Source organism: Phascolarctos cinereus, unplaced genomic scaffold, assembly GCF_003287225.1.
Source record: "Phascolarctos cinereus isolate Bilbo 61053 unplaced genomic scaffold, phaCin_HiC Scaffold_2;HRSCAF=192, whole genome shotgun sequence".
Taxonomy (NCBI): domain Eukaryota; kingdom Metazoa; phylum Chordata; class Mammalia; order Diprotodontia; family Phascolarctidae; genus Phascolarctos; species Phascolarctos cinereus.
In genome coordinates, this window is record NW_027555625.1 from 148,259,815 (window position 1) to 148,285,770 (window position 25,956).

At 39.2% G+C, this 25,956-nt stretch overlaps 1 protein-coding gene across 3 annotated transcripts in view; it reads left to right on the plus strand.

Annotated features, from left to right (window-relative positions):
- Window positions 1–25,956, plus strand: part of ACOXL (acyl-CoA oxidase like) — a 539,860-nt gene that overhangs the window by 363,506 nt on the left and 150,398 nt on the right. For all 3 annotated transcript variants that reach the window (XM_078149677.1, XM_020987606.2, XM_020987628.2), the window contains exons 14-15: window positions 8,808–8,917; window positions 22,630–22,741. In XM_078149677.1, the coding sequence (XP_078005803.1) occupies window positions 8,808–8,917; window positions 22,630–22,741 (222 nt within the window). The remainder of the gene's footprint in view (window positions 1–8,807; window positions 8,918–22,629; window positions 22,742–25,956) is intronic.

Genomic DNA, 25,956 nt, shown 5'->3' on the forward strand with positions numbered 1-25,956 from the left:
GTGAAGTGTAGTATTTTCCATCAGTAACAGAGTCACCCCTCCTGATTGTACCGCTTCATGGAGTAGAGGTGATTCTAGGCTCCCAAGGTTATGCCAGTGGAATACAAGCTCTGGAAGGTTCTATCTATCTAGAAACACTTCAAGGAAAGATCCCCTTAAAACTACAAGTGTTGATCAATGACCAGCCTTGCTAGGGTGGGAGAAGTTCAACCCTAGAAGGAAGGCCACCAGGCAACTCATGAAGCTGTTAAAACATAGAAGAGTCACAATCTGCGTGAGAGAAGTGCCCCTAAGAGGCAGATCCCAGGTCCTTGACATTAAAGTAACAAAGATAAACTTGAATCACTAGACTTTGAGCCAAGCATTTATATCATGAGAATGTCTGTGAAATCCATCGTGAATTTCTAAATATACAGGAAATCTAGATTACAAAATAAACTATCAAAACAGCTACTTGTCCTAAAAAAAGAACTTTTTATTAATGTTATACAACTGATACCACAGCATGCTTACGTATAATTTGTGATGCTACGAGTAGTTGTTCTGAAAAATTGTTATACTTAGTATTTCCAAATTTTGGCCTTAGATTTACTGGGGTTTCCTGTAGAAGAAATCATTTAAAACTGAAAATAAGCCTCTCATTTCATTTGTTCTTCACCACAACTCCATAAAGAGGCAAGCATTATTATACCTGTCTTACAGATGAGGAAGCTGAGGTACATTAAGGAAGAAGGGGTAAAACAAAGGACATTTTAAAAATATAGTTCTTTGTTAATTTCCATTATCATTAATGTCAGAAAATCCACTTTGTGTGGTGCATGGGCATCATTTTGTGATGTCACTTCTGTTACGTGGAAGCTTGAAGTTTTCAGCAGACTTGGGATGAGGGTATAGGGCAGAGGTAAATGTTTAACAACCAGTTCTCTGGTGGGAAAATGAACACAGGACAGATTTTTAAGTATGTCATTGTTTAGTTGTTTCAGTTTTGTCCAGTTCATTGTGACTCCATTTGAGATTTTCTTGGAAGAGATACTTGAGTGGTTTGCTATTTCCTTCTGCAGCTTATTTTACAAATGAAGAAACCAAGGCAAACCAGATTTGATTTCAGGAAAATGAGTCTTCCTAACTCCAGGTCCAGAACTCTATCCAGTGTTCCACCTAGCTACCCCATTTTAAAAGATAATCTATATTATCAACATTTTCTCCACCACTTTCTTAATTCTAGACAATCTACAAAACAGTAAATCAAGCCCGGAATTGCTGATCACCAAGATATAAATGGTCACACTGAAAATGTAATGATAAACTGTGGTTTGACTTGGCTCCAGCAAACCCCTGTAGAGGGGTGAGGATTGGACCCACAGTTATCATACTTTGCCTAGGGTACACAAACACTTTGACCCTGCTCTTATTCCTTTAAATGATGATTTCTCTGTTACACTTAAAATACTCTTATTTGCAAAGATTTAATAATCAACACACAATCTTAAGGAATATATCTATTGTGTAAAGCAAGATAGTCTGCAGTGTTCCTTCTCTTTGAGAGAGGAGACTTTCTTATTCCTCGTTGAATTCCTCATACTCCCTAGAATATCATAGGCAGTAAATAAATATTGAATGATGAGTAAATGTAGAAATGAAATCCAGAGATAATTCCTAAACCTCCTCATAGTCCCATGTTCTCCTTCCAAAGCCCCTTCTTTATCTAAGGAGCTTTGAAATGACCCAAAGACATGAACACTTCCATGGATCTGTCTTCTGGTCAATATGAGTGCTCTGTGGATTAATGCAGATCACACAGGATTATTCTGTGGGGATGGTGATGTAAAAAGGAGGGACAAGCAAGACAACAAGAAGACTAAATTTGTAATCCACAAACTGAGTTAGTTTGCTAACTTATACTCAGTTAACAAATTAGCCAAATGGGAAGCTACTTTGCTTTTGAACCACTGAATCATTAATTCATTCTACAAGCATTTATTAAAGGCCTATTGGGTTTAGGTGTTGTGGAAATAAAGACAAAAAAAAATGATACAGGTCCTGCCTTCAAGGACATTTTGTTTTATTTTGGGGTGAAAACAATATGTTCACAGATATGTGCAATATAATTACAGAATCATTTCATGGTGGGAAAGTACCAATAGCTTGGAGTGTCACAGAATTTCACATTGGAACTCCTCTCAGAGGACATTGGGTCAAACACATACCTGACCAAGAACCACTGTAAAATATTCTCTACAAGTATCATCAACCTCCATTTGAAGACCTCTCTTTATGGGGAGCTCACTACCTTATGAATCTGCCCGTTTTCCTCTTGAACAACTCTAATGGTTATAACATACTTTATCTTAACCTCAAGCTAAAATTTGCCTCTGTGATTTTTGAACTTAGCTGTTTGGTTACTAGATTTTAAAGCATAAAATTTTCCTTCCAACTAAGTTATTAAGCAAGAACAGAAACAGCCATTTGCAAGGGACAGAGGAAGAAACTGAGAGATTCTAAGGATGTTGAAGAAGGCAAACAAATGGTGGGCCAAAGTAGATTAAGAATCGGTAATAGTAGTTCTAGTATTTAGAATAACAAAAAAGAAGAAAAAGAAAGTAGAATAACAGTCTGCTGTAATCACCAGAAGGCATGCCTGCCAGCCAAATGACCCCTCACCAACTTAGTATGCACTTAATGAATGGTTTTTCACAGACTGACTAATTGGGAGGCCCAAACTGGTCAAGGGCCCAGAAATGAGAAATGGGGGAAAGGAGACTACCTGTCCTTCAGCTCTACAACTATCAAGGGACACAAGAATAGAATGAAAAGGCATTCATTAAGCACTTACTGTGTGCCAAGAAGAGATGCTAGGAATACAAATAAAAAAAAGAAGCAGTCTCTGTTCTTAAAGAACTGACATTCTGACTGGGGAGATAGCACATGTAGGAGAGTTCAGCTGCCAGATAGATGGAAAGGCCTAGTGGTCTTTAGGGTTCACTGGGTGTGTAGATGGTGAGAAAGGCAAACAGAGCAAAACATTTTTAAGTACGTGGAAATTATGTTAAAGGTTTTAGGAAATTTTAGTGAGCTGTTAAAAATGAGGTGTTTTAAGAGGAACAGTGAATGTTTTCACAGAAATGAGCTAACCTACCTGCCTTCCGTCCTTCATTCCTTCCTTCTTTCATTCCTTCCTTCATTCCTCCCTCCTTCCCTCCCTTTCCCCCTTTCTCTCCCCCCATCTCTCTTTGCCTTTCCCACTTGTTCTCCCCCTCCTCTCCCCCTCTCTTATTTACTCCTTCTTGTAAGAAGGAGTAAAAAAAAAAAAGACTAGGTAGGTCATGATGACCATGTCTATCACAGAGGTTCTGTCTGTCCAGCAGGAAACCTTAATAGGATCAGATGTTAGTTAAAATGTACTGCTGTACCTTCTGTAGGAAGCTTTAAACCATTATTGAGTTGGGTGATTTTTCACTCAGCACTCCTTTTTCAATAAAACTGTGGTTCCCTTAGTGTGGACCATTTCTGGTTAAAGTAATGATGATGATTATGATAGTCTTTTTAATGCAGAAGTTAGGTTCTTCATCAACCCAGGTGTTTGCTGTATAAAAATTGTTGGCTTCCTGAAGTGAGTAGAACCAAGAGAACGTTGAACACAATAACAGCCACGTTGTGTGATGACTAATATTGATAAACTTAACCCTTCTCAGCAATACAAGGATCTAAGACATCCCCAGAGGCCTCATGATGGAAAATGCTATCCACATCCAAAGAAGAAACTATGGAAGTTGAATCGCTACCATTTTTTTCTCTTCTGTTGAGTTTTATTTCCTCTTTCGAATGGTTCCTCCTATTAGTTTTAATTTTTACTTACAATTTCACTAATATGAAAATATGTTTAATAGGAATATAAATGTTAGCCTATATGAGATTGTGTGCCATTTTGGGGAGGGTGGTGGGGAGGAAGGGGAAGAAAAATTTTAAACTCAAAAGCGTATGGAAGTGATTGTTGATAAATCAAAATAAAAAAAACTGAAAAAAAATTATTGGCTTCCAGGCCCTGATTAATTTTGATGAAAATGCGTATTCTTAGAAAAGAAATGATGAAACACACTTCCTCTTCTCAAGAGAAAGGTCAGGGACCATGTGTGTGAAGTGTTGCATACCCTATCAGTCACTTGCGATCACTTTGTGTAACTGCTTATCTTTTTTAGAAGATAGAATTCAATGATTTTAGGGACTATATAAAATCAGTAATTTTAAACAATATTGGTTAGAAAAATAACTTCAATGTTTTGTCTCCCACAGTGGAAAAAATTCGCTTTTCAGAAAAGAGCAGAAAAAAAGCGCACAGTTCTTTAACCCATAGTTGACATTTAGAACAAATGAGATGCAAAGTGTTTCACATGTACTGTTGTTTTAAGAAGCAAATTAAATTAAATAATTTTTATAGAGGAAGGGACTTTAAAGATCACCTAGACAAGCCCATTCTGTCCTATTTTATAGATGGGGAGACAGAGGCTCAGAGACAGTGACTGATATCATTTTTTTAAAAAATGTTTTTTGTTGATATTTTATGTTTTCAAACATACATCACCATAGTATCCCATGTATCTCTCCCCTTCCCTTTCCCAGAGTGCTATTCCATATGACAAATAGTATTTTTGGAGAGGAAAAAAACAAGTCAATATAACTGATCTATACATAGAAAAAGTCTGAAAACATGTGCAATGTGTAACATGTGTGAACCTCCCATCTCCATGAAGGAGTAGGTTGGGGGTGTCTTTTCATATCTCTTCATTCATGTCCTATTTGATGTTTACAATTTTGTTACATTATCTTTGATTTTTTTGGTATGTTGTTCTTTCCTTTTATATTGTCATAGTTTTGGTGTATGTTGTTTTCTTGGCTCTGCTTACTTCACCCTGCATTAGTTCATTTAGATCTTTCCATGCTTCTATGTATTTATCACACATATCATTTCTTATGGCACAGTAACATTCCATTACATTTGTGTACCACAATTTGTTTAGCTATTCTCCAATTGATGGGCATCTACTTTTCCCAATTCTTAGCTATCACCAAAAAGTGTTCTATAAATATTTTGGATTATATGGAGACTTATTTTCTTATGGTGTCCTTAAGGTATAAGCCCAATACTGGAGTCTCTGATTCAAAGGATATGGACATTTTAGTAATTTTATTTGCATAATTCCAAATTGCTTTCCAAAATGGCCATACCATTCCACAACTCTACTATCAATATATTAGTGTACCTATCTTCCATATCCCCTCTGACATTGACTATTGCCATTTTTGTCATATTTGCCAATTTGCAAGGTGCAAAATGAAACCTCAGAGTTGTTTTGATTTGTATTTCTCTTATTATTAGTGATACGGGGCATTTTTTCAAGTGTTTGTGAATACTCTGCAGGGTTTTTTTTCAGAACTGTTCATATTCTTTGACCATTTTTCCATTGGGCAATGACTATGTCTATCTATATGTAGATATCCATATCTACATATAGATATAGATATATAGATACCTATATATGTATGTATGTATTGTGTGTGTATTATTTATATATCTTGGGTGCCAAATCCTTTTCAGAGAAATTTGATACAAAGATTTCTTTTTCCCCATTTGACTCTTCTGATCCTAGATGTATTAATGCAGAAGCTTTTCAGTTTCAAGTTCCTACTTCTGCTACAAACACAGTGTGTGTTTTACTTTAATCTTTTTTTAAGGTGACTCTATTCCTACTGACTCTCTTCCCCTCATCCCTGAGCCCTCTTCTCATTTGATATCCCTTTCCCTTTAGGGTTTTGTTTATTAGTTCCTTTTATCTACTGCTTTTGTCTGATTATATATTTCTTTCCCCCTCTTTTTTTCCCTTTCAGTAGATTCAGTAGATTTAGTCAAGTGTAGATTCTCTTTTCTTCTTGTCCCCTTCAGCTAGTCCTGTTCCTTACTTTTGAAATTTCATTTTTGTGGCCATTTCCAAAAAGGATTTCTCTCACTCTCTTCGTTATCCATACTTTCTGTTTACTCCAGACCTTATTCTCTAATTCATGATCCCTAAAATTATCTGGTCTTTCTCTTTTCTCTGTATTCTGTGTGCAATCAAAGCTTACAACGTATTCGTTCTAGGCTCTTCAGTCTAGGTGCTTTCTGCCACTGCCACTGTCTTGCCCCATGGATTCCCCTCTTTCATTGTACCTTGCTTCTGGAACGATGTCAATTATTGTAAATGTCAGAGAGGACCCTGCCCCGTGGCTGGGCCCCTTCCTCACTATGTCCCTGATTATTCAGCCCAGGACTGATCTATACTCTCTCTTGTAGACCTTTTTTTCCCTACATTTGCCTGGAGATCTCCTTCCTGGGTCCATGTTCTCCCAATTCTCCAGATGCCAGTTGCCTCCAAGGGTTCGGGTTCCAATTCTCTTCCTCCTAGGACAAGTAGATATTTCGAGCACCAAATCCCCAGGCTTCATCCAGTGTAAGGTCCTTATCAGTCTTCACCAACTGTTTCTTTTCACCCCTGGAAGCATTCATCAGTGGAATTCCCTCCCACATCCAAAGTAAGGCCTCTTCCCTTTCCCTCCCTTTTCAATCTTTCTCCTTTCCTCCTTACTCCCTTGTAGGCTTTTCTCTTTCTGAGGCCTCAGAGGTCACCTTCCACTCATTGCTAGCCCTTATTTTGATCCCAGTGCATCACTTGTACTTCTCTTCTCCCCCCATTCTACGTACCCTCTCATATTGTAATGTGGTCCCACCAAAGAAGCATTCATGTATAAACAGGATGTTACCAGGTTCTGTCCATAATACTGCTTGCTCATTTATTCAGTGTTACCTCTACTATATTTCTGCCTTGTGTCATTTAGAAAGAAGTCTTTATTGGCCTCTTGCCATTCTGTTGCTGCTGCTGTCCTTGCCTGCTCTATTTATTCGTTCCTTCCTACATTTCTGTTGTGTGGGGTGTTTGAGAAGCAAATGATCTTTTCCGCTCTGGTTTTCTTTCTAAAAATGTTTGAAAAGCTCCTTTATTATTAATGTCCATCTTTTGCCCTGTACAGTTAAGTTCAGATTTGCAGAATAGATCACCCTGGGCTGTATCCTGAGCTCCACTGCTCTTGGAAACACATTATTCCATTCCCTCCTCTTTTTCTAGTGGGTACAGAATAGTCTTGTGTTATTTAAATGTCCTTTCCTTTGCATTTGAAGGTTTTTCTCCTGATGGCTTGCAGAACATGTTGTTTCTAAACTTAATTATTAAATTTGACCACTAAAGGTCTTGGAGTTTGCAGCCTTGGATTTTTTTTCTGGAGGTGGTCTGTTAATTCTTTCCATTGGAATTTCATTTTCTGTGTTTAGAAGTTCTAGGCAATTTTCTTCTATCATTTCTTTCATTATGGTGTTCAGGTTTTATCCTGTCACATTCTTCTGGGAGACTTTTGATCCTTAGGTTGTCTCTGCAAGTCCTGTTTCTGAGTTCTGTCTATTTTACTTGTATAGCAAGCATATTTTCTTTTCTTGCTTCTTTTCCAGGTTGTCCTTCACTTCTGTATATTTGCGTTCCCAAACTATTTTTCTCTCTTTTGTTTCTTTGATGAGGCTTGTCATTGCAAATTCACATTTTTCTATTCCATTCATTATTTTTGCTGAGGAGGACATAAATTCTGCACTCATAAGTCTTATTTCTCTTTTAAACCACTTGGGAACAGCATGTGGTGCTTCCATGTTCTCCTCCAATTCCTCAGGATCCTCTGTCTCATCAAGTGTTGGATCATTTTCATTTATTTTGCAGTATTTATTCATAGATACCTGAACTCATTTACTAGATCTGGAGGCCATATTTATTTCTGCTGTTACTATTGTTACCAGTTGATTTGTTTGTGTTCAAGATCTTTGAGTTTTCTTCTTCCTGAAATCCTTGCTACTTTCAATCTTTCTCCCCCTATTTTCCTTATCACTCACTTCCCAATTCCCTCTCCTCTGATTAGTCTCCTACCATACTAGGCAATTCATGGTTCATCAGCCTAGGTCTCTGCCCCACCTGACTTTTGAGTTGTTAGAACTGGCCCCCACTGGATACTTTGCTCTTTCCCTCAAGCTTGATGAAGTTCTACACATCTTCTCACCTCACCCATGGTGTCCTTCCCTGGTGACCTGTTCTCCCTCTGTTCCTCAATTATATGGCCTAGCACCAGCAGTTCAGAGCCTATTTTCCCCAGTATTCTCAATTCAGAGCTTTGCAGCACCGGTACTTCTGGGTTACAGTCCTGACAGGCTTTTGCTCCTGAAGGGCTATGGCCAAGCTGGCTCTCATGGTTTGAGCAAACTACCACAGCCTGGAGTTGGGATCTCCATAGTACTGGAAGGAATGAGGGGGAGCCAGGGTATAGGGGTGGGTGTTGATGTGAGCCTATGTCATGTCCTTGGGTCTGCTGATGCAGCCTCACTGCTTGTAGCATGGGAAGTAGGGGAGGGAGATTGAGTAAGCTCAGGGTCATCAGAACTGAGCTTTGGTTCCTAGGGTTTTTATTAACCCTTTTTTTGGATTCTGGGTTTCCTGGACCATGGAAACAGCTGAAGCTGCTTATCTTTGGTATACAATTTTTGTTTTATAGAGGATTTGTAAGGTCATGGGGACTGGAGAAAATGTCTTGTCTGTCATCTTGTTGCTCATATAACCCAGAAAGTTGTTCAGGCACTTTCAGAAGGACAAATATGCTGCAACAAAACACAACACCTAAAGCAACTCTAGCATTTCTTAGTTATTTGAGAACTGACTGATGCTCTGAAATGTGAATTCTATGCACAGGTGGTGGTACGAGAACTCCTTGCTCAGTATACCAAACAGTATGAAGAAAGACCACTTTTTGGCCTTCTTCGGAACTGGACAGAATCTGTGAGTGACAACTTGAGAACCAGGTAAGTAGAGTTTAGGCTCCCCCAATCACCAGCCTTCTTCCCACTCCCCCTCCTCAAATAAAATAGAGCTCAGTTACTGCACATATTACTATTATCCACTTTTGAAGCTACCAGTCCAGTCCAATTAACCCAGCAACATTTATTAAGTGCCTATTGTGAGTATATAAGGCAATGTGCTAAGTGCTAAGGATACTTGATGTTGCTGGCTCAATGAGTTCATCAGTGTTAGTACTCTCTCTACCACTACAGAAAACAATCCATCCATGGCCTCCCATCCTGTGCAAGTCTAATCCACGTCTTTCAATCCAATTCAATCTCACAAATATTTATTAAGTGCCTACTTCTAGGAGCTGGGCTAGGTAGTAAGTATACAAAGATACAGCTAAATATAATCCCTGTACTCTGGGAGCTCAAATTCTGCAAGGACGACATATCTATCGCATAGACAAATGAGTATATGTACAAATTAAACACATAGGTATTAGAGGAGTGTAGAGTACATGAGAAGGCACAAAGGGAAATGAGTATGGAAAGATGGGTTGGTGCCAGTTTGCAAAGGTCTTTACATGCCAAACAAAGGAGTATGTATTTTATTATCAAGGCACTAGGGAATGGCCTAATAAGTAGAAAAGTATCATAGTCAAACTAGTGCTTATCACTTTGGTAGCTGTGTGGAGAACAGATTAGAGAGGAGAAACTGGATTCAAGGAGAGTAATTCAGAGACTCTTGGGATAATCCAAGTCACAGAGCCTGAACCAGGGTGATAGCCATATGACTGAGGAATCCTACAAGAATTTACCTGAAGCTCTGGATTAGGCCTTTTAAGGTTTTGTGGGTGCCAGTGGGATGCTTATGCTATCCATTCTTTATTTTTCATTCTTATTACAGTATATGACTGGCCTACTTCCTTCTCTACACATGCCTGTTCTTGATGAAGTCTTTTGCACCTTTTCATATATGTTATTTGTCATGTGCTGTAGATTACTTATACCTGCCATAGGTATATAGGCAGGAGGAAAGAATGGAAGGAAGGAAGGGAGGGAGGATGTTAAGCATTCACTACATTATTCCAGGTAATGTGTGCTTTTCTGTTTATCTGTTGGTCAAACTGTGATTTTGATTGTCCTGAGATTATACTGCTTTATGAATCACATATACATAGCATCATGAAAAAAATTCTGAAGTTAAAGGAAGGAGTTTGGGATTGTTGAAAGCACTGCAAAAATTCCTTATTGAGATGTAATCCTGCCCATTTTCATCCTTTACTTCAGCACTAGGCCCTTATCACTGTCCATCTACAATTCCGTCTCCAAAATTTGCTGCCTATATGCCATGATCTGGGTAATAGAATTCATTATCCATTTTATTTTTCCTATATAGATTATTAGGTCATCCAAAGAACCTTACCATAGGTAAGGTCCTTCCATTTGGACTTTGCACGGGACATCCTCCATGACTATGCTAATACTTTAATCAACCATGAATCTCCCTATTCTGAGTGTCTTGATTTTGGTAAATAGAGAGTCACTGAACAAAGTTATTTATGTGGTTGTATCTATCAATGAATCTTATATGATCTCAACTTAGGCATGGGAGACACAGTGTTGAAACAGTAACTTTAAGGCTCTTTGTCACAAGTGACAGTTTAAAAAAATCAATAGATAATAAACACAGCAGGATCTTGGATATACTACTCTTCTGTCAGTTTTGTGTCAATGAAACTGTTTGCTGTTGTCTGTTTTCTGTTGTCTGTGAAAGTCTGCCCTTGATATGCATAGACCATATCATAAAGAATTTGTAAATTTATAAGGATGATTAAATAAGCATATGAGGGCAGAGCCAAGATGGCAGAGTAAAAGCAGTGACTTGCTTGAGCTTTCCCCTGAACCCCTCCAAATACCTGTAAAAAATGGCTCCAAACAAATTCTAGAGCAGCAGAACCCACGGAAGGACAGAGTGAAACAAATTTCCAGTCCCAGACAACCTGGATGGTTGATTGGAAAGGTATATAGCACTGGGCTGGAAGAGAAATGCAGTTCAGCATTGGCATGCCCGCAAAGACCGGCCTCAGTGAACCTGGAGCAATCCTCAGGGGATTGAATCAAGGGGAGCTGTAGTGGTTTCCAGACTTCTCAACCAACAAACACCAAAGACAACTTAGAGGGTTGGTAGCTTGGCTTTCAGAGCTCTCAGCCCACAAATGGAGGGGGAATTGAATGACTGATCAGAGGGAGATTACAGGGATCTCTTTGCTAGTGCTGAGGCAGGATTTTCTTGCTTTGTCTGTGTTTGGATCTGGGTCACAGTTCTGGGTGGCAGTCCTGGGGCAAGGAGGAGTGCTGGCATGGTAGAGTTTGTAGTGGTGATAAAGAGGGAATCCTCACAGTTCCAAGGCAGAAAAGAGTGCTAGTGGTCACTCATAGACCAGAGCACAGGCCAGGAAAAGAGGAAACACCTCACCCTTCATCATACCACCTTGGAAGAACTGAAAATGTACAGGTCCCTACAAGTATCTCTGAAAACAGCTGCACAAAACCCCTGAATCTTGGGACAGTACATTCTCCACACTGAAAGCAGACCCCTACCTAAACAAAGAGTTTAAAACTCAAATAATTGGCTGGGATCATGAGCAAACAGTGAAAAAAAAAGTCAGAACATAGAATTTTCATTTGGTGACAAAGAAGATCAAAACATACAACCAGAAGAAGACAACAAAGTCAAAGCTCCTACATCCAAAGCCTCCAAGAAAAATATGAATCAGTTCCAGGCCATGGAAGAGCTCAAAAAGGATTTTGAGAAGCAAGTAAAAGAAGTAGAGAAAAAACTGGGAAGAGAAAGGAGAGTGATGTAAGAAAATCATGAAAAACAAATCAACAGCTTGCTAAAGGACACCCAAAAAAATACTGAAGAAAATAATACCTTAAAAAATAGCCTAACCCAAATGGCAAAAGAGGTCTAAAAAGCCAATGAGGAGAAGAATGTCTTAAAGAGCAGAATTGGCCAAATGGAAAAGGAAATCCAAAAGCTCACTGAAGAAAATACTTCCTTAAAAATTAGGATGCAGTAAATGGAAGCTAGTGACTTTATGAGAAATCAAGACACTGTAAAACAAAACCAAAAGAATGAAAAAATAAAAAAACAATGTGAAATATCTCATTGGAAAAACAACTGACCTGGAAAATAGATGCAGGAGAGATAATTTAAAAATTATTGGGCTATCTGAAAGCCATGATCAAAAAAAGAGCTTAGACATCATCTTTCAAATTATCAAGGAAAACTGCCCTAATGTTTTAGAACCAGAGGGTAAAATAGAAATGGAAAGAATCCACTGATCACCTCCTGAAAGGAAGGAAAACTCCTAGGAATATTGTAGCCAAATTTCAGAGTTCCCAGGTCAAAGAGAAAATTTTGCAAGCAGCCAGAAAGAAACAATTCAAGTATTGTGGAAACACAATCAGGATACCACAAGATTTAGCAGCTTCTACATTAAGGGACCAGAAGGCTTGGAATATTATATTCTTGAGGTCAAAGGAGATAGGATTACAACCAAGAATCACCTACCCAGCACAACTGAGTGTAATCCTTCAGGGGAAAACAGGATTTGCAGTGAAATAGAGGACTTTCAAGCATTCTTAATGAAAAGACCAAAGCTAAATAGAAAATTTGACTTTCAAATACAAGATTCAAGAGAAGCATGGAAAGGTTAACAGGAAAGAGAAACCATAAGGGACTTATTAAAGTTGAACTATTTACATTCCCACATGGAAAAATGATATTTGTAACTCATAAGACCTTTGTCAGTATTAGTTGGAGGGGAAAAATTATATGTAGATAGATAGAGGGCACAGGGTGAGTTGAAGATGAAAGGGTGATATCTAAAAAATAAAATTAAAGGGTGAGAGAGGATTATACTGGAGAAGGAGAAAGGTAGAGGTAGAATGGGGTAAATTATCTCACATAAAGCTTTTACAGTGGAGGGGAAGTGGGAGAAGGTGAGAGGGAACAAGTGAATCTTATTCTCATTGGATTTGGCTTAAGGAGGAAATAACATACACACTCAATTGGATGTGGAAATAATGGGGAAGGAGAAAAAAGATAGGAGGGATGATAGAAGGGAGGGAAGATTGGGGTAGGGGGTAATCAAAAGTAAACACTTCTGCAGAAGGACAAGGATAAAAGAGAGGATAGAAGAAAAATGGGGGTAATCGGAAGCAAACACTTCTGAGAAGGGACAGGGTTAAAAGAGAGAACAGAATAAACATGGGACGGGATAGGATGAAGAGAAATATGGTTAGTTTTTCACAACAGGACTGCTATGGAAGTGTTTTGCATGACTATGTATGTGCAGCCTGTATCGAGTTGCTTGCCTTTTCAGTGAGGGTGGGTGGGGTGGGAGGAAGGGAGAAAATTTGGAACCCAAAATTTTAAGAACATGTTAAAAATTGTTTTCACATGCAACTGGGAAACAAGATACACAGGCAATGGGGTATAGAAATCTATCCTGCCCTACAGGAAAATAGAAGGGGAAGGGAATAAGAGAAGGGTTGGGGGAGTGTGATAGAAGGGAAGTCAGATTAGGGGAAGGGGTATTCAGAATGCATGCCATCTTGGGGTGAGGGGAGGGGTGAGATGGGGAGAAAATTTGGAGCTCAAAATCTTGTGGAAGTGAATGTTGAAAACAAAAAATAAATAAATTAACAAAAGCAAATAACTAAATAAGCATATGAGTATGTTTTTGGTCAAATCCAACTACCCTTCCTGATTTGTTTCTTGAGTCCTATTTGCACTTCCTTCTGAGGATATGAGGTACATATACATGTACATATAACATCAGGTGTAAGTCTCCAAATTTAGTTACACTGTCACCAATGACATTATGTCACATGGACATGCTGACAGATGTGTTCCATTTCCTATCTTTTATTGTTCTTCCATTTTTATCTATACATTTTTGTAAGATAGTCCAGTTTAGTTGAATTTCATACCAACGTTTCTCCATGCTTATTTTCCTCTCCATTGCTTTGTTAATAAATGCTTCATTCATTCATGGCCTTTTTCTGTTTTGTGAAATAATATTGCTTGTAATTCTATCCTTCTCCTCTTTTGAACCCCTCATTATAGCAATTCTTGTGTATCAGCTAAATTTTGCTAATAAATGGTGATGATGTCAGTGTCTTTGCTTTTATCTATTTTTTCAGATTCAACAATTTGTTCAAATAAGTCAGATTAGAGCTGTTATAATTGCACACAATATCTTTTTCTCATCTTTCTGATTTTCCCAATTTGGTCTTAATTTCAACCTTTACCTAAGTTATCTGACTGCACATAGACAACAGATTCTGAAATTTTTCCCATATCGAGCAAGTACTTTCTGCTATTTGTGTGTATGTGTGTGTGATTTTACAAAGCATGAGCATACGCCAAAGTCACCAAGAAGATGAAAGGCCTTGAGCTCATGCCATGTGAGGATTAAAGGAGCTAGGGATTTTATCCTGGAGGAGAAAACATTTAGAGGGCAATGTGATAGCTGTCTTCAGGTGGCATTGACCTATCAGGTGGAAGAAAGATTAAACAGTTCTGCTTGAACCTGTAAAATAGAAGTAGGAGCAGTTGGTAGAAACTATATAGAAGGAGATTTAGAATTAGTAGAACAAAAAATTGTTTTAAACCTATATAACTATTAGAGCTACTAAGAGTAGAATTAGCTGTGTTAAGAGGTACTTGATTTTCCCTTATTGGAAGTCTTCAAGCAGAGGCTGGATGACCGCTTGGATTTTTTTAAATTTGAATTAATTTTAAAGCGAGGATTCCTATTACATATGAATGGTACTAGTTGGCCTTTCAAGTCTTTTCCAAAGCTACAATTTTATAATTATGTGACCTGATTCAGCATCCTGATCTGGTGGTTCTTAGCAAGTATTTTAATGGTAGTCATTGTTAACTACTATTTGGGTATGACCATTCAAACAGTTCTGAATCCACTTTATAGTACTCCCACTTTCCTATTTCTCTGTCCTTCATCTATGAGCCCTTGCTCATGCCTTTCACCACCAGAAATTATCACCAGCATCATCTATTCAAATATCCTCCTTCAAAGTTCAATTTCAGTTCTACCTTCACCATGAAGCTTTTGTCCACCCCTGCCCCCTTTCTCTGTTCCAAGTTAAAATTTTCTTATCTTCTCAGATTTCCCATAATGCTTTCCCTGGGCCTATCCTTTAAGTTATCATACTTTTCTCTTGTATTTTGTGTATTTAAACATGTATTTTCTCTCATTAGACTGTAACCTCCTCAAAAGCAAATTTTTTAGTAATTTTTTTTTACACCCAGCACCAGGCATATTGCCTAGTGCTTTAGTAGCATAGTAGGTGCTTTTAAAAATATTCATTGAATTTAATTAAATGATTTGCCCCAGTGGTACATCTGGGAATAAAACCCAGGAGCCTTGACTTCCAATTTAACACTCTTTCATTTGCATTAAACTGTCTCCCTTGATGTCTACAATATCAATGGCTTTCAAGTTTTCAGAATTTGTCTATTATTTCTGGATTGCTTTTTTCCCCCTCACACCTTAGAACCCTAACCATTGGCGTATTGTAGATATGGGAACCAAAAGCTATGATGTGGGCACTAATTAAATATATTTTATATATATTATTGTAAGAGAGATGTAGAAAATTAGAATATATGGCAAGGGGTCTGGAAAAGATATAATGGGAATGGTTACAGGAGGCTTTCTCCTCCAGGATAGAACTTCCTGACTCCTCAGGGTAGGAGGAAATGAAAATTTCAAGCTAGTATAAAAACATGAGTTGCAAGTATTGATGTCTGTGTGTGAATCAATGTCTCAGCTTCCCAGTGTGTGAGAAAAAAGAAATTGATCCTTTTTTTCAGTATGGTCTGAAACTATCCGACTATCTTGTAGTGAGCAGACACGAAGTATGATGAGACAATGTGTAAAGAGCTTTGCAGTCCTTAAAGCCCCACATAAAATTCTAGAAATTACCATCATCTTCATCATCACCATTCCACTTTCTTGTTTTTCTAATTGAAGAAATACACAAACCAATCCAATTCCTTTTTCATTGATCATCCTCTTTGGCTTTGATAGTTAATCAGCAAACACTTATTAAGCACTTGCTGTGGGCAAGAGAAATACAAAATAAGTCTAAGGCATAAGCCTTCACCTCCAGGTTCTCCAAGTCTTGCTTATTATTTTCTCCCTCCATGCTTGTCTTTTTATAGGCATGTCCTCCATTGTATCTGTCTTTAGCATCTAGGACTGGGGAAAGAGGCCTCTTTGACAGCTGGAGCTAGAACTGGGATTTTTTTTAACCTTCTAAGAAAAACAGTTGGTGGGAGGTAGCAGTGACACATAGGACAGTCTGACCACAGATGCGGTCACCCCAGGAGAGAAGATGGCTACTTTCCCAAATACTCAAAGCTCTTGCTCTTTTGGAGAATTGGGGGGGGGGGAAGGCAGCCCAGGAACAGGTACCACAACGATGGGGCCCTGAGAGTGGTTGTGCTATAGGCCAAGAGGGGAACATGAAGCAATTGAAGGAATGGTTGTTGTTATATAGAGGAATTATGTCTCCCAGGAGATGAAATATATCCCTTTGGTATTGAGGCAAAGTCCCATTTGTCCTGTACTAGTTAAACTTCTGCTGATGACTCAAGTTCTATCTTGGCTTCTGCCCCCATCTTAAGAAAATTCTATAGGAAGAGTGGATGGCACCATAGAGAATATAGCCCTCATAGGCACTTATCACTGGTTTCAGAGATGACTACATTATCGACTGGAGTTAAGAATGTCTCATAATCTGAGAATACCAGTCCTAGCTGAGTAAATACTTGAATGCATGCATGAATGAATGAATATCCAGAACCACTTTTGAGTATTATTGGTATCTAGTAAGTCAGGAGAGCTTTGGTAAAAGGATCGGTGTCATAATTAGGAGGAGCCATAGGCAGTGGAGAGAGATAATAAAGGGGAAGAAGGAAGGCTGGGGGAGGGAAAGTGACCATATTCCTTAGTGGCCTGAGGTAACCAACCAATCCATAGGTTCGTTAAGCAATTGGGAATAGAGGGGAAAGGGAGGAGAAGTAAATGGATACACCAGCCTTGGTAAGGTGGCTGTAGCTTGAGTAGCAGCAGAGCAGCTGGTTTGTCTAAATTGGTCTGATTTAACAGCTGCTTCAAGTGAATCAGACGGAACAGTTCCAGCTCGTCCCTGAGGGGGAATGAGGTTAGTTCTCCTTATATGTATGTTTGCGTAAAATGCTGCGGATAGTCAGTCTTTACCGGGGCAACTGCTGAGGTGTGTCCTGGATTTGATGTAAAATTTGAACTAAATTAATCCCAGCTTTTCTTTCCTGGCTGAATTAATTCTATCCTCTGGGCCAAATCTGTTTCCAAACTGGCTCCCAAATGTTCCTCCTTTTAATTTTCTTCTGTACACTGGGATTGTCAGATTTCTGTCTAGGAATGGCTTATGTATTTGGAGAGCTTGACAAGGACTAACCCATATACTAGTCTCCATTCCTGGTACCTTGTCATCACACAGGGTTCAGGTATGCTTTGGGGAGATTTCCTCACTTTCTTTGTCGCAAGGCACAAAGACAACCTGGGACAATTTATGCATGGTAAATTTTCTCCCTCCCACCCCAAGTAAACTGAGACTGATTCCATATTGTAGTTGCACAGTTCCAAATAATACAACATTAAGTTTTGTTTAACAGATAGAAAGTAATAACATTAACATTATAACAATGGCAAGGATTTATATAGTGCTTTAATGTTTGTAAACGATTTTACAAACATGATCTCATTTTAACTCTGGAAGGTAGGTGCTAGTATGATCTCCATTTTACAGATTAGGAGATTGAAGCAGAGGTTAAGTTCAGGGGTCACACAGCTAGTAAGTATCTCTGAACTTGGATCTTCCTGACTCCATGATCTATCCACTTGAACCACCTAGTTTGCATGTTGTCTCTCCCCCAGTAGGCTGTGAGGTCTTTGAGAGCAGGAGCTGTCTTTTACCCTTCTTTGTAGCCCTAGCACTTCACACAGTGCCTAGCATATAGTAGGCACTTTAATGAATGCTAGTTAACTGACTAACCTAGCTACCTCAACATAGAAATCCTTGACTGAGTGTGAAGAAGCATGCAAATCCCCAGGTGTGGATGTTCCTGCTGGGGTGGAGGTTCTGCCCCTGTATGAGTCTTACCAGATCTCGTGGGTTCCTTGGTTTTTAAAGTGGGAGGAATGGCTATGGAAGGAGTATTTTCTTCTTTCTATCTTCATGCTCTGTAGCACAGTCAGACAGTTCCTTCGATGAGGTTGTTAGGTTCCTGGAGTGTCCTTTAATCACAGAATCACTCAATCACAGAGCTGGAAGGGACTTCAGAAGCCATTTCCTGCCGCCCATACCTCTCCAAAGAAGTACATCTAAATCAGACTCAGCAAAATGGTCAGCCACCCTTTGCTTCAAGCCCTCTAGGAAGAAGGAACCCCCTGCCTTCCAAACCAGCTCATTCTTCTTTACTCCCACAGCAGGATGAAGCAGTCAATTTCCTTACTCTTTGTCTTTTCTACTGTTTGTTCCTCCTCTTGAGGGCACTCAAGGTGAAATTGACTTGCCCAAGGTCACATGGTGAATTAGAGGTATAGTCCGGGTTAGAACTCAGGTTTCTTGCACCTTGGCTTCAATATGGATAGAGACAAGTTTCAGTTCATACTGGGCCCTTCTTTTTTTTCCCATTATCACCAGGCTCATCTAAATTGGAGGAATGGGTAGGAGAAGTTGTGTATATATTCTTTCAAGGTACACAGATACTTGGGGGTGGGGTTGAAGTAACAGCCTGCTTACTGGCTAAAATGGTTTTCCAAAATAGATTTGACATACTAACAACAATATTGTAGTTGTAAATATTTTGGTTCTAGTCTATCCCTGGCTTGGCTAGTGTTTTTAAGACCCACTCTTCCTTTTATATATTCTAATAGTGTATTGTTTATTAAGCTGACTTCTCAAGCCTGGAGAGGTTTTCCTGAGGCCAAGGAGGGAGACATGACTTTTAATTGGCTGAGAGATCTCTGAGCCAAGGATGCTACATAGCAGAGCAGGGTCCTTCCTTTGAACATTCTTGAAGAAGACTCCCCAAGCACCCATGTTTGCACATGCTCCTAGGACTGGGTCCTCATTGGCTGACCTCTTGTTGCTTTATATTTTAAGTATATCTCCTGTATGAGGATTTTAATATTTCAGTATTTCTGTAGGGGGTACATAAATAAAGTGCCAGGCCTGGAGTCAGGAAGATGTTTATTCAAATCTAGCTTCAGACACTTACTAGCTATGTGACCCCTGGACAAGTCTGTTTGCCTCAGTTTCTTCACCTTGTAAAATGGAGATAATAGTGGTACCTGCCTCCCAGGGTTGTGTGAGGATCAAATGAGATAATAATTGTGAAGCACTTAGCACAGTGCTTGGCACATAGTAAGCGGTATATAAATGTTAGCTATAATTATTATTATTATCATTAGTTACAAGCCAAGAAATTTCACCTATCCTTGTTTTTGTTTTTATTTCATGCCATATGTCCTCTGGCTAAAAGCCATTTTTCAGTACGGTTATTGTTGGGGATGGGCAGAGCATCTGGAATTTAAATCTGGCCAGGAAGTCATACACAAGGGACTAACAGAAAGATGCCCATAGAGAGGTAGCAAGTTTCAACATCCATTGCCACCAATTCTATAACGGAATTCTTCTTTCCTCAGAACTCATTGCTTATATGACTCATGCACCTGGATACTCTCTACCTTTGTGTTATTATCATTTGTGAACATGACACTTTCCAGCATAATGTTAGACCTGAAGTCAAGAAACTTTTGTCCAAATCTCACCTCAGACACTTATTAACTATGTGACCATAGGCAAGTCATTTAAACTCTCTGAGTCTCATTTTCCTCATTTGAAAAATGGGAAGGGGTGGCTAGGTGGCACAGTGGATAGAGCACAGGCTTTGAAGTCAGGAGGACCTGAGTTCAAATCTGGCCTCAGACCAAACAGTTGACACTTACTAGCTGTGTGACTCTGGGCAAGTCACTTAACTCCAATTGCCTAAAAAAAGAAAAAAAGAAAAATGGGGATAATTGAATTCTATTAAATTTGTATTTATTACATACATATTATGTTCAAGGCATTGTTATTGTTTGTTTTTTGTTCTCAAAGAGGACCATGACATCAGGAAGATGATGTCGTGACTTGTAAATGATATAAGTGAGGAAGGGCTATGCAAAGTCACCAGCCTTACTCTCTCCTCCTGAGCCATCTGGGTCCAGTGGCAATATGTAGATCAGGACAACTGGAGACGGCCTGGGATACAGTGGGAGGCCTTGGCCTTTTTGAGCTAAGGTCTTTTCCAGGTCTCAGTTTGCCTGAGACCCATTCAGTGATTCAGGCTAAGTAAAAATGAGGCAAAGAATGGCCTTTTTCACCTGGTCAAAAAAAATTAAATTAGTCTGTGAGGGGAAAACCCCCAGGGTTTCTGGCCAAAACAGAAACAATTGCTATTTATACTTACTCTGAGCCATCAGAATCCAGACCATGACCATGTAAGGCTTGGGCTGGGACCTATTGTTGGTCAAACTAGCCTCTTGGGATTCGAAGTCAAAACAGAAAGACAGTTCCTGCCCTCAAGGACCTGTATTTTTTCTACCTATTTCACAGGGAGGTTGTGGGGTGACACAAATCTAAAGTGTTATAAAAATATTGTTATTATTATTACTAAAAATTAAGCTTTTTAAGGAAAGGCACTATGTAGTCTTCATCAGTTATATTCTGCTTCCTTTTCCTAGTGCCAGTGACTTAAATGTAGTAGCTGTTTCAGTATTTGTTGAATTTAATTGAATTATCTGCATTCATATGTTTCCCCATTTGCCTTGAGTATCTAATTTTCTACTCAGAGATAGCTCTGGGCAAAATTGGAAGTTGGTAGAAATTATCTTTGGTGTCCCTGGCCTCCCTCTTTTCCCCTTCTATAATGTTCCTACCCACTTTTAGGCACCCACATACTGTTTTCTTCTACCAAAGCTTACTCTCAAGAAAAGTTAGAATATCAGCTATGTTTAGTTTTATGTGACTTTAAAGCAAGGTTAAATCTCTTCTAGGATCATTCACCTTTTAAGCTTTATCTCTCCTTTTGGAATGAAGCCATTTACCTCCCCCCTTACAGAGATTTCAGGCACCAGTGAATAAAAGACAAGGGTGCATGTGTTTGAGCAGAATAAGAAAGGTTTTCCTGGTGCCTCTAAATTGATGCTCAAACGGTAGCCACCTGCTCCGCTGATAAATATAGCCAACTGTGATAATACTTAGTATGTCTACATAATGACAAAAGTTGGTCAGTTCAATAGCAGAAAAAAGTAAACACACTGAAAAAAATCATTCAAACTCATGACAGGGTTGCAAGATGCAGAACATAGGCCCACCCTGACCCTTCAAAGGCTAGTAGTAGAACTGATGCTCTAATATATATGTATTCCCCTACAAATTCATTTTACCCCAGCTTCAACCCCTACCACCATTCCTGCAAATATCTTTTCTCCTGAAGATATCTGCAATTCTAACACTGCTTTCCCTATCCTGAACCTCACAGAGAGCCATTCTGACCATTCTGTAGCCATGGGCTACTTCCAAGCCAAGAGTCATAGAAATTCCCAAGTATATAGTAGCCCTACATCTGCCTTAGTAATTTCTAACAATTGACATTTCTGTAAGAAGTCACACCTCTGAGTATAGACATAAGTGCTGTCTGCGAGCCGTCTCTCCAAGTTTGAACTGAAACTTGTCTCTATCCATATTGAAGCCAGGGTGCATGCAAGAAGCCTAGATTCTAACTCAGACTATGCCTCTAATTCACCATGTGACCTTGGGCAAGTCAATTTACCTTTCTGGGCTTGTGCTTCTCTTGTAAAACAAGGTGGGTTGGAGTAGCTATCATCTATATTCTTGTAGTTCTAATATTCTAACACTGGTTCTTCCAGCAGGAGAAAGTCTCTGAGTGTGAGAAACTGTAGTGTACTCTTGAATATAATGAGATTGTAAAGTCCCAATCTACAGGTCCCTAGATCTAGGTAGTCACTCAGGTAGCATGCCTACTGTATTGTCAGGAGGCAAAACAGTGAACTAGTTTAACTAGACAGCATGGGATCTGAAGAGAACATCAAATCCATTTCCTTTATCACCAAGAAGGACTGTGAACTTACCTCCACTAAAGACATTGAATGTCCTAGAAAATCCAGTGCATGTGTTTTAGTGTCTAACTTTACAATTGATAAATCCTTTCTGGTACATCTGACCTATGATAATCTTGCTTCAATTTAAAACTGTTTTTTTTTCTAATGAAGTTCATTTATAGAAGCATGTAACATAATGGATAGAGTGCTGAGCTTATAGGAAGACCTGTATTCATATCCCCCACCTGACACTTAGTAGCTTTGTGTCATCCTGGGTAAATAAGTTAGGCTCTATGTGTCTCAAACAATTCCCTAGATCTTACCTACTGGGTTCGAGATGGATTCTAATATGTGCTGGAGAAAGGCCTCACACTTCAACTTTCCCCCACAGTGATGAAATCATAAATCCTTCTATTATTCACAAAATTTATTCAACACAATGAATAACATTTGATTATTGTATTTTTCCTTTAGTTTTTTGGCATTTAATATGGATGCTATTGGTAATATGACCTTCCTATTGAAAGCAGTGAGTTTTCGAGAAAGAGTTCTTCAACGGGGATTGGCGGCCAGAATCTACTACAAGGTAACTATACGTTGTACAATTTTTCTTTTTGGTTTATATGTGGGGTATAAACCTGATTATGAAAATTCTACTAACCATAATAAGGTGTGAGTAAGCTTCTCCACAGCAATGTTTTTCTTGTATTTCTTGGGTACATTTGAAAACAGACTGACATGTAGCATGTGACTCTTGTTGGTTTTGTATTGTAGACATTCAAAAGACAGAGACCCTCTCCTGAAAAACATGCTTTCCATATCATCTTTTATTGTGTTATCTTTGTTGTTTTTCAGTTGTATCTGACTCTTCCTGACCCCATTTTGGGTTTTCTTGGCAAAGATGTGGAGTGACTATTCCTTCTCTAGCTTATTTTACAGATGAGGAAACTGAGCTAAACAGGGTTAAGTGACCTGCCTAAGGTCACACAGTTAGTAAATATCTGCAGCCAGATTTGAACTCAGGAAGAGTTCTTGACTCCAGGCCCAGCACTCTTTCCACTGTGCCACCCAGTTGTCCATATAGAGTCATCTACATGGTGGTAATGACCCCATAAAAATGAAATTTATTGTAAGCTCCATGACGGCAGAGACTGTTATTTTTCTGTAGTCCCCAGAGTATTAGGGTTTTTGGTAGTTCAGTAATACTATCTCCACTCCCAACACGGATTGTAAGCCTTGTACATAAACCATGTATGGCATGTAAATCTATGTCACCTTATCCTATGCCGTTCTTGTTTGTGTTTTTCGATAGATCCTCCATGAAGGATCCACCCAGCACACTTCTTCTCATGTCCTCCATGGTGCCTCGCACATAGGGTAGATGTCTATTATATTTTTGTTGAATGGATGGATGATCGGGCTTTCTAGTTCAGCAATTCCCAACTCTCCTGGTACTACAAAAATTGATGTTTGATTTTATCACCAGTAACTACCCTACAAAAAGTGCTAGAAGCCATTTAGTTACTTTTAAACTAAAATATAATATGGAACTGTTGAAAGCGAGCTGAATTGATATAGAGTCAAAGAGCCTTGGTTCAGATCCTAGTTCTTCTACTTACTACTTGCATGGTCTGGGACAAGTTACTACACCTTAGGGGTTAAAAAAAACTTCTAAGGTCTCTTCCATGTAAGTTACAATATAGCTGATCTGCAATAAAGGTATACCTCCATGTAGCACCGCCCCATTCAACATCTTCTCATGTTCACAATAATATGTCATAACTGAACTCCATTTAAGTTAAGTGACTTGCCTAGGGTCACACATCTAGTACGTGTCTGAGGCCAGATTTGAACTCAGGAAGATGAGTGTTCTGACTTCAGGCCAGGTGTTTCATCCACTGTGCCACCTAACTGAATATTTTATCTACATTAGGCATATTTTATCTGTATTAACAAGACTAACATTTTCAGTCCCCAGGGTCAAGTAATATAAGAGGAGGAATATGCTCAGAATTCATTCACTCATTTGCAAATATTTACTAAGCACCAACTTTGTGCGAAGTAATAAACCAGGTTAGCCTGGATTCACCTGAACAGTCCTTAGGACTTTTCTCACTTAGAGACTGATCTAAAGTCTAGCAGAACTATGAAAAGGAGGTATTTGTGATCAGTAGCCCACTCAGGCCTGATCTGCCAGGAATGTGCTCTACCTGTTCCAAAAATTATTGCCTCCTCTTTCGTGTCCTCCCCATCCTGACAAATACACATGGCATGTGTGCATATGTGTGCATGTGCAAGCACTCATGCGTGCACATACACACACACACACACACACCCCTCATATCCTTCTCAGAGGTATTTGAATTTTTAAAAGAAAATTCTTGTTAATCTCAATGAAGGTCAAAGTGGTGACATTTCAGGCAGCTCATAAACAAATGAAACAAAAATTCAGAAAGTAGGGAGAAAAAATGTCATTGAACAAGGAATTGCTTGCCCTGCCTGACACTTCATTAGAGTATATTTAGTTTCCATTTAAGTTCTTTTCCCTGGACTTTGCTAAAGTCGGTGTCCCTGATTATGTTTGTTAAAAAAAAAAAGCTGTAATTTGGCATTCTTCACATGGTGCAAAAAGAGTTGGAGGCCAAAGGACATGGAGGACAGTGTGAAAGGTGGGAGCAATAGCAATGCATCCCACAGAGAGTCTGGTCACAGAGTCTACAGGAGGGGGAGAGGGATAACTCAGGGAGGGGAGGGACAGAGGGAGACCCATGCAGGACAAACCAAAGACCCTGAATGAAGAGGCCTTAGGTCTCTGACGCCCCTTAGGGAGGCCATGAATGTGCCTCCTCCAATGTCAATGCCCTTTGGCAAAGAGTATTATTTGCCTCGTGCTAGGTGTATCTCTGTTTGTTACTGGGAAGATGTTATTCTTTTTATGTTCACAAGGACTATTTTTGCCTTTCCCTGTATCTCTTAGCATTTAGCACAGTGCCTGGCAAAGGATAAGTGCTTAGTAAATGCTTGTTGACTGACTGTATGACTCACATGCAGACTAAATTCCTAAGAAATGTTGTCAATCAAATAGTCCTCTAGAACTACAGGCAGATGATAACTCATGAAGTCTCAGATCTGAGACTTTGTCTTGGTGGGTTGAAAGACTGAGGGAAAGAAAGGGGGAAGGAGAGAAGAGAAGGGAGAAAAAGGAAGTTGAGGGAAGATACTGTCCTAACACAATAAATCTCCCACCTATTTGCTGAACAGGGCACACATCCTTTTCTAACACAATAAAGCAATTTGAAATGAGATACCTCTGGGAGGGATGGCAGTGAGATATTCACCGATAAGTGATTTCTGAGAGAAGATCCTTTCTTGAAAGCAGGTTAGAGAGAAGGATATCTAGTGCCTGAAATATTGGGAGGAAATAATGGGTAAAAAGACATAGGAAATGTTTTTGTTTCATTCCCAGTACTACTGAGGATTGCCCCTAGCCTGGCTCTGTAACTTCTCATGTCTCTTCTGTCCTTGATTCTTAGAAACATTACAGTTAATTCCCTCTTCTAATCGTTTCTTTCACCTAGTAATATCTGGAGTTGTCTGTTTTCTTTTCTCAAAGTTCTGTCTTCTTTTATTCAAAGTGGATGTCTCAATCCTCACCTAAGAAAAATTCTGATAAGGACCCCAAATGATGCCTTTTTCTTTTGTGAGGGTTTTGGCATACGTGCAGACCCCATCAGCTTATTTGGCTAATGCAACCTTCCCCCATGGAGAATGATGCGGGGGAGCTGCTTCTAGGAGAGAGGT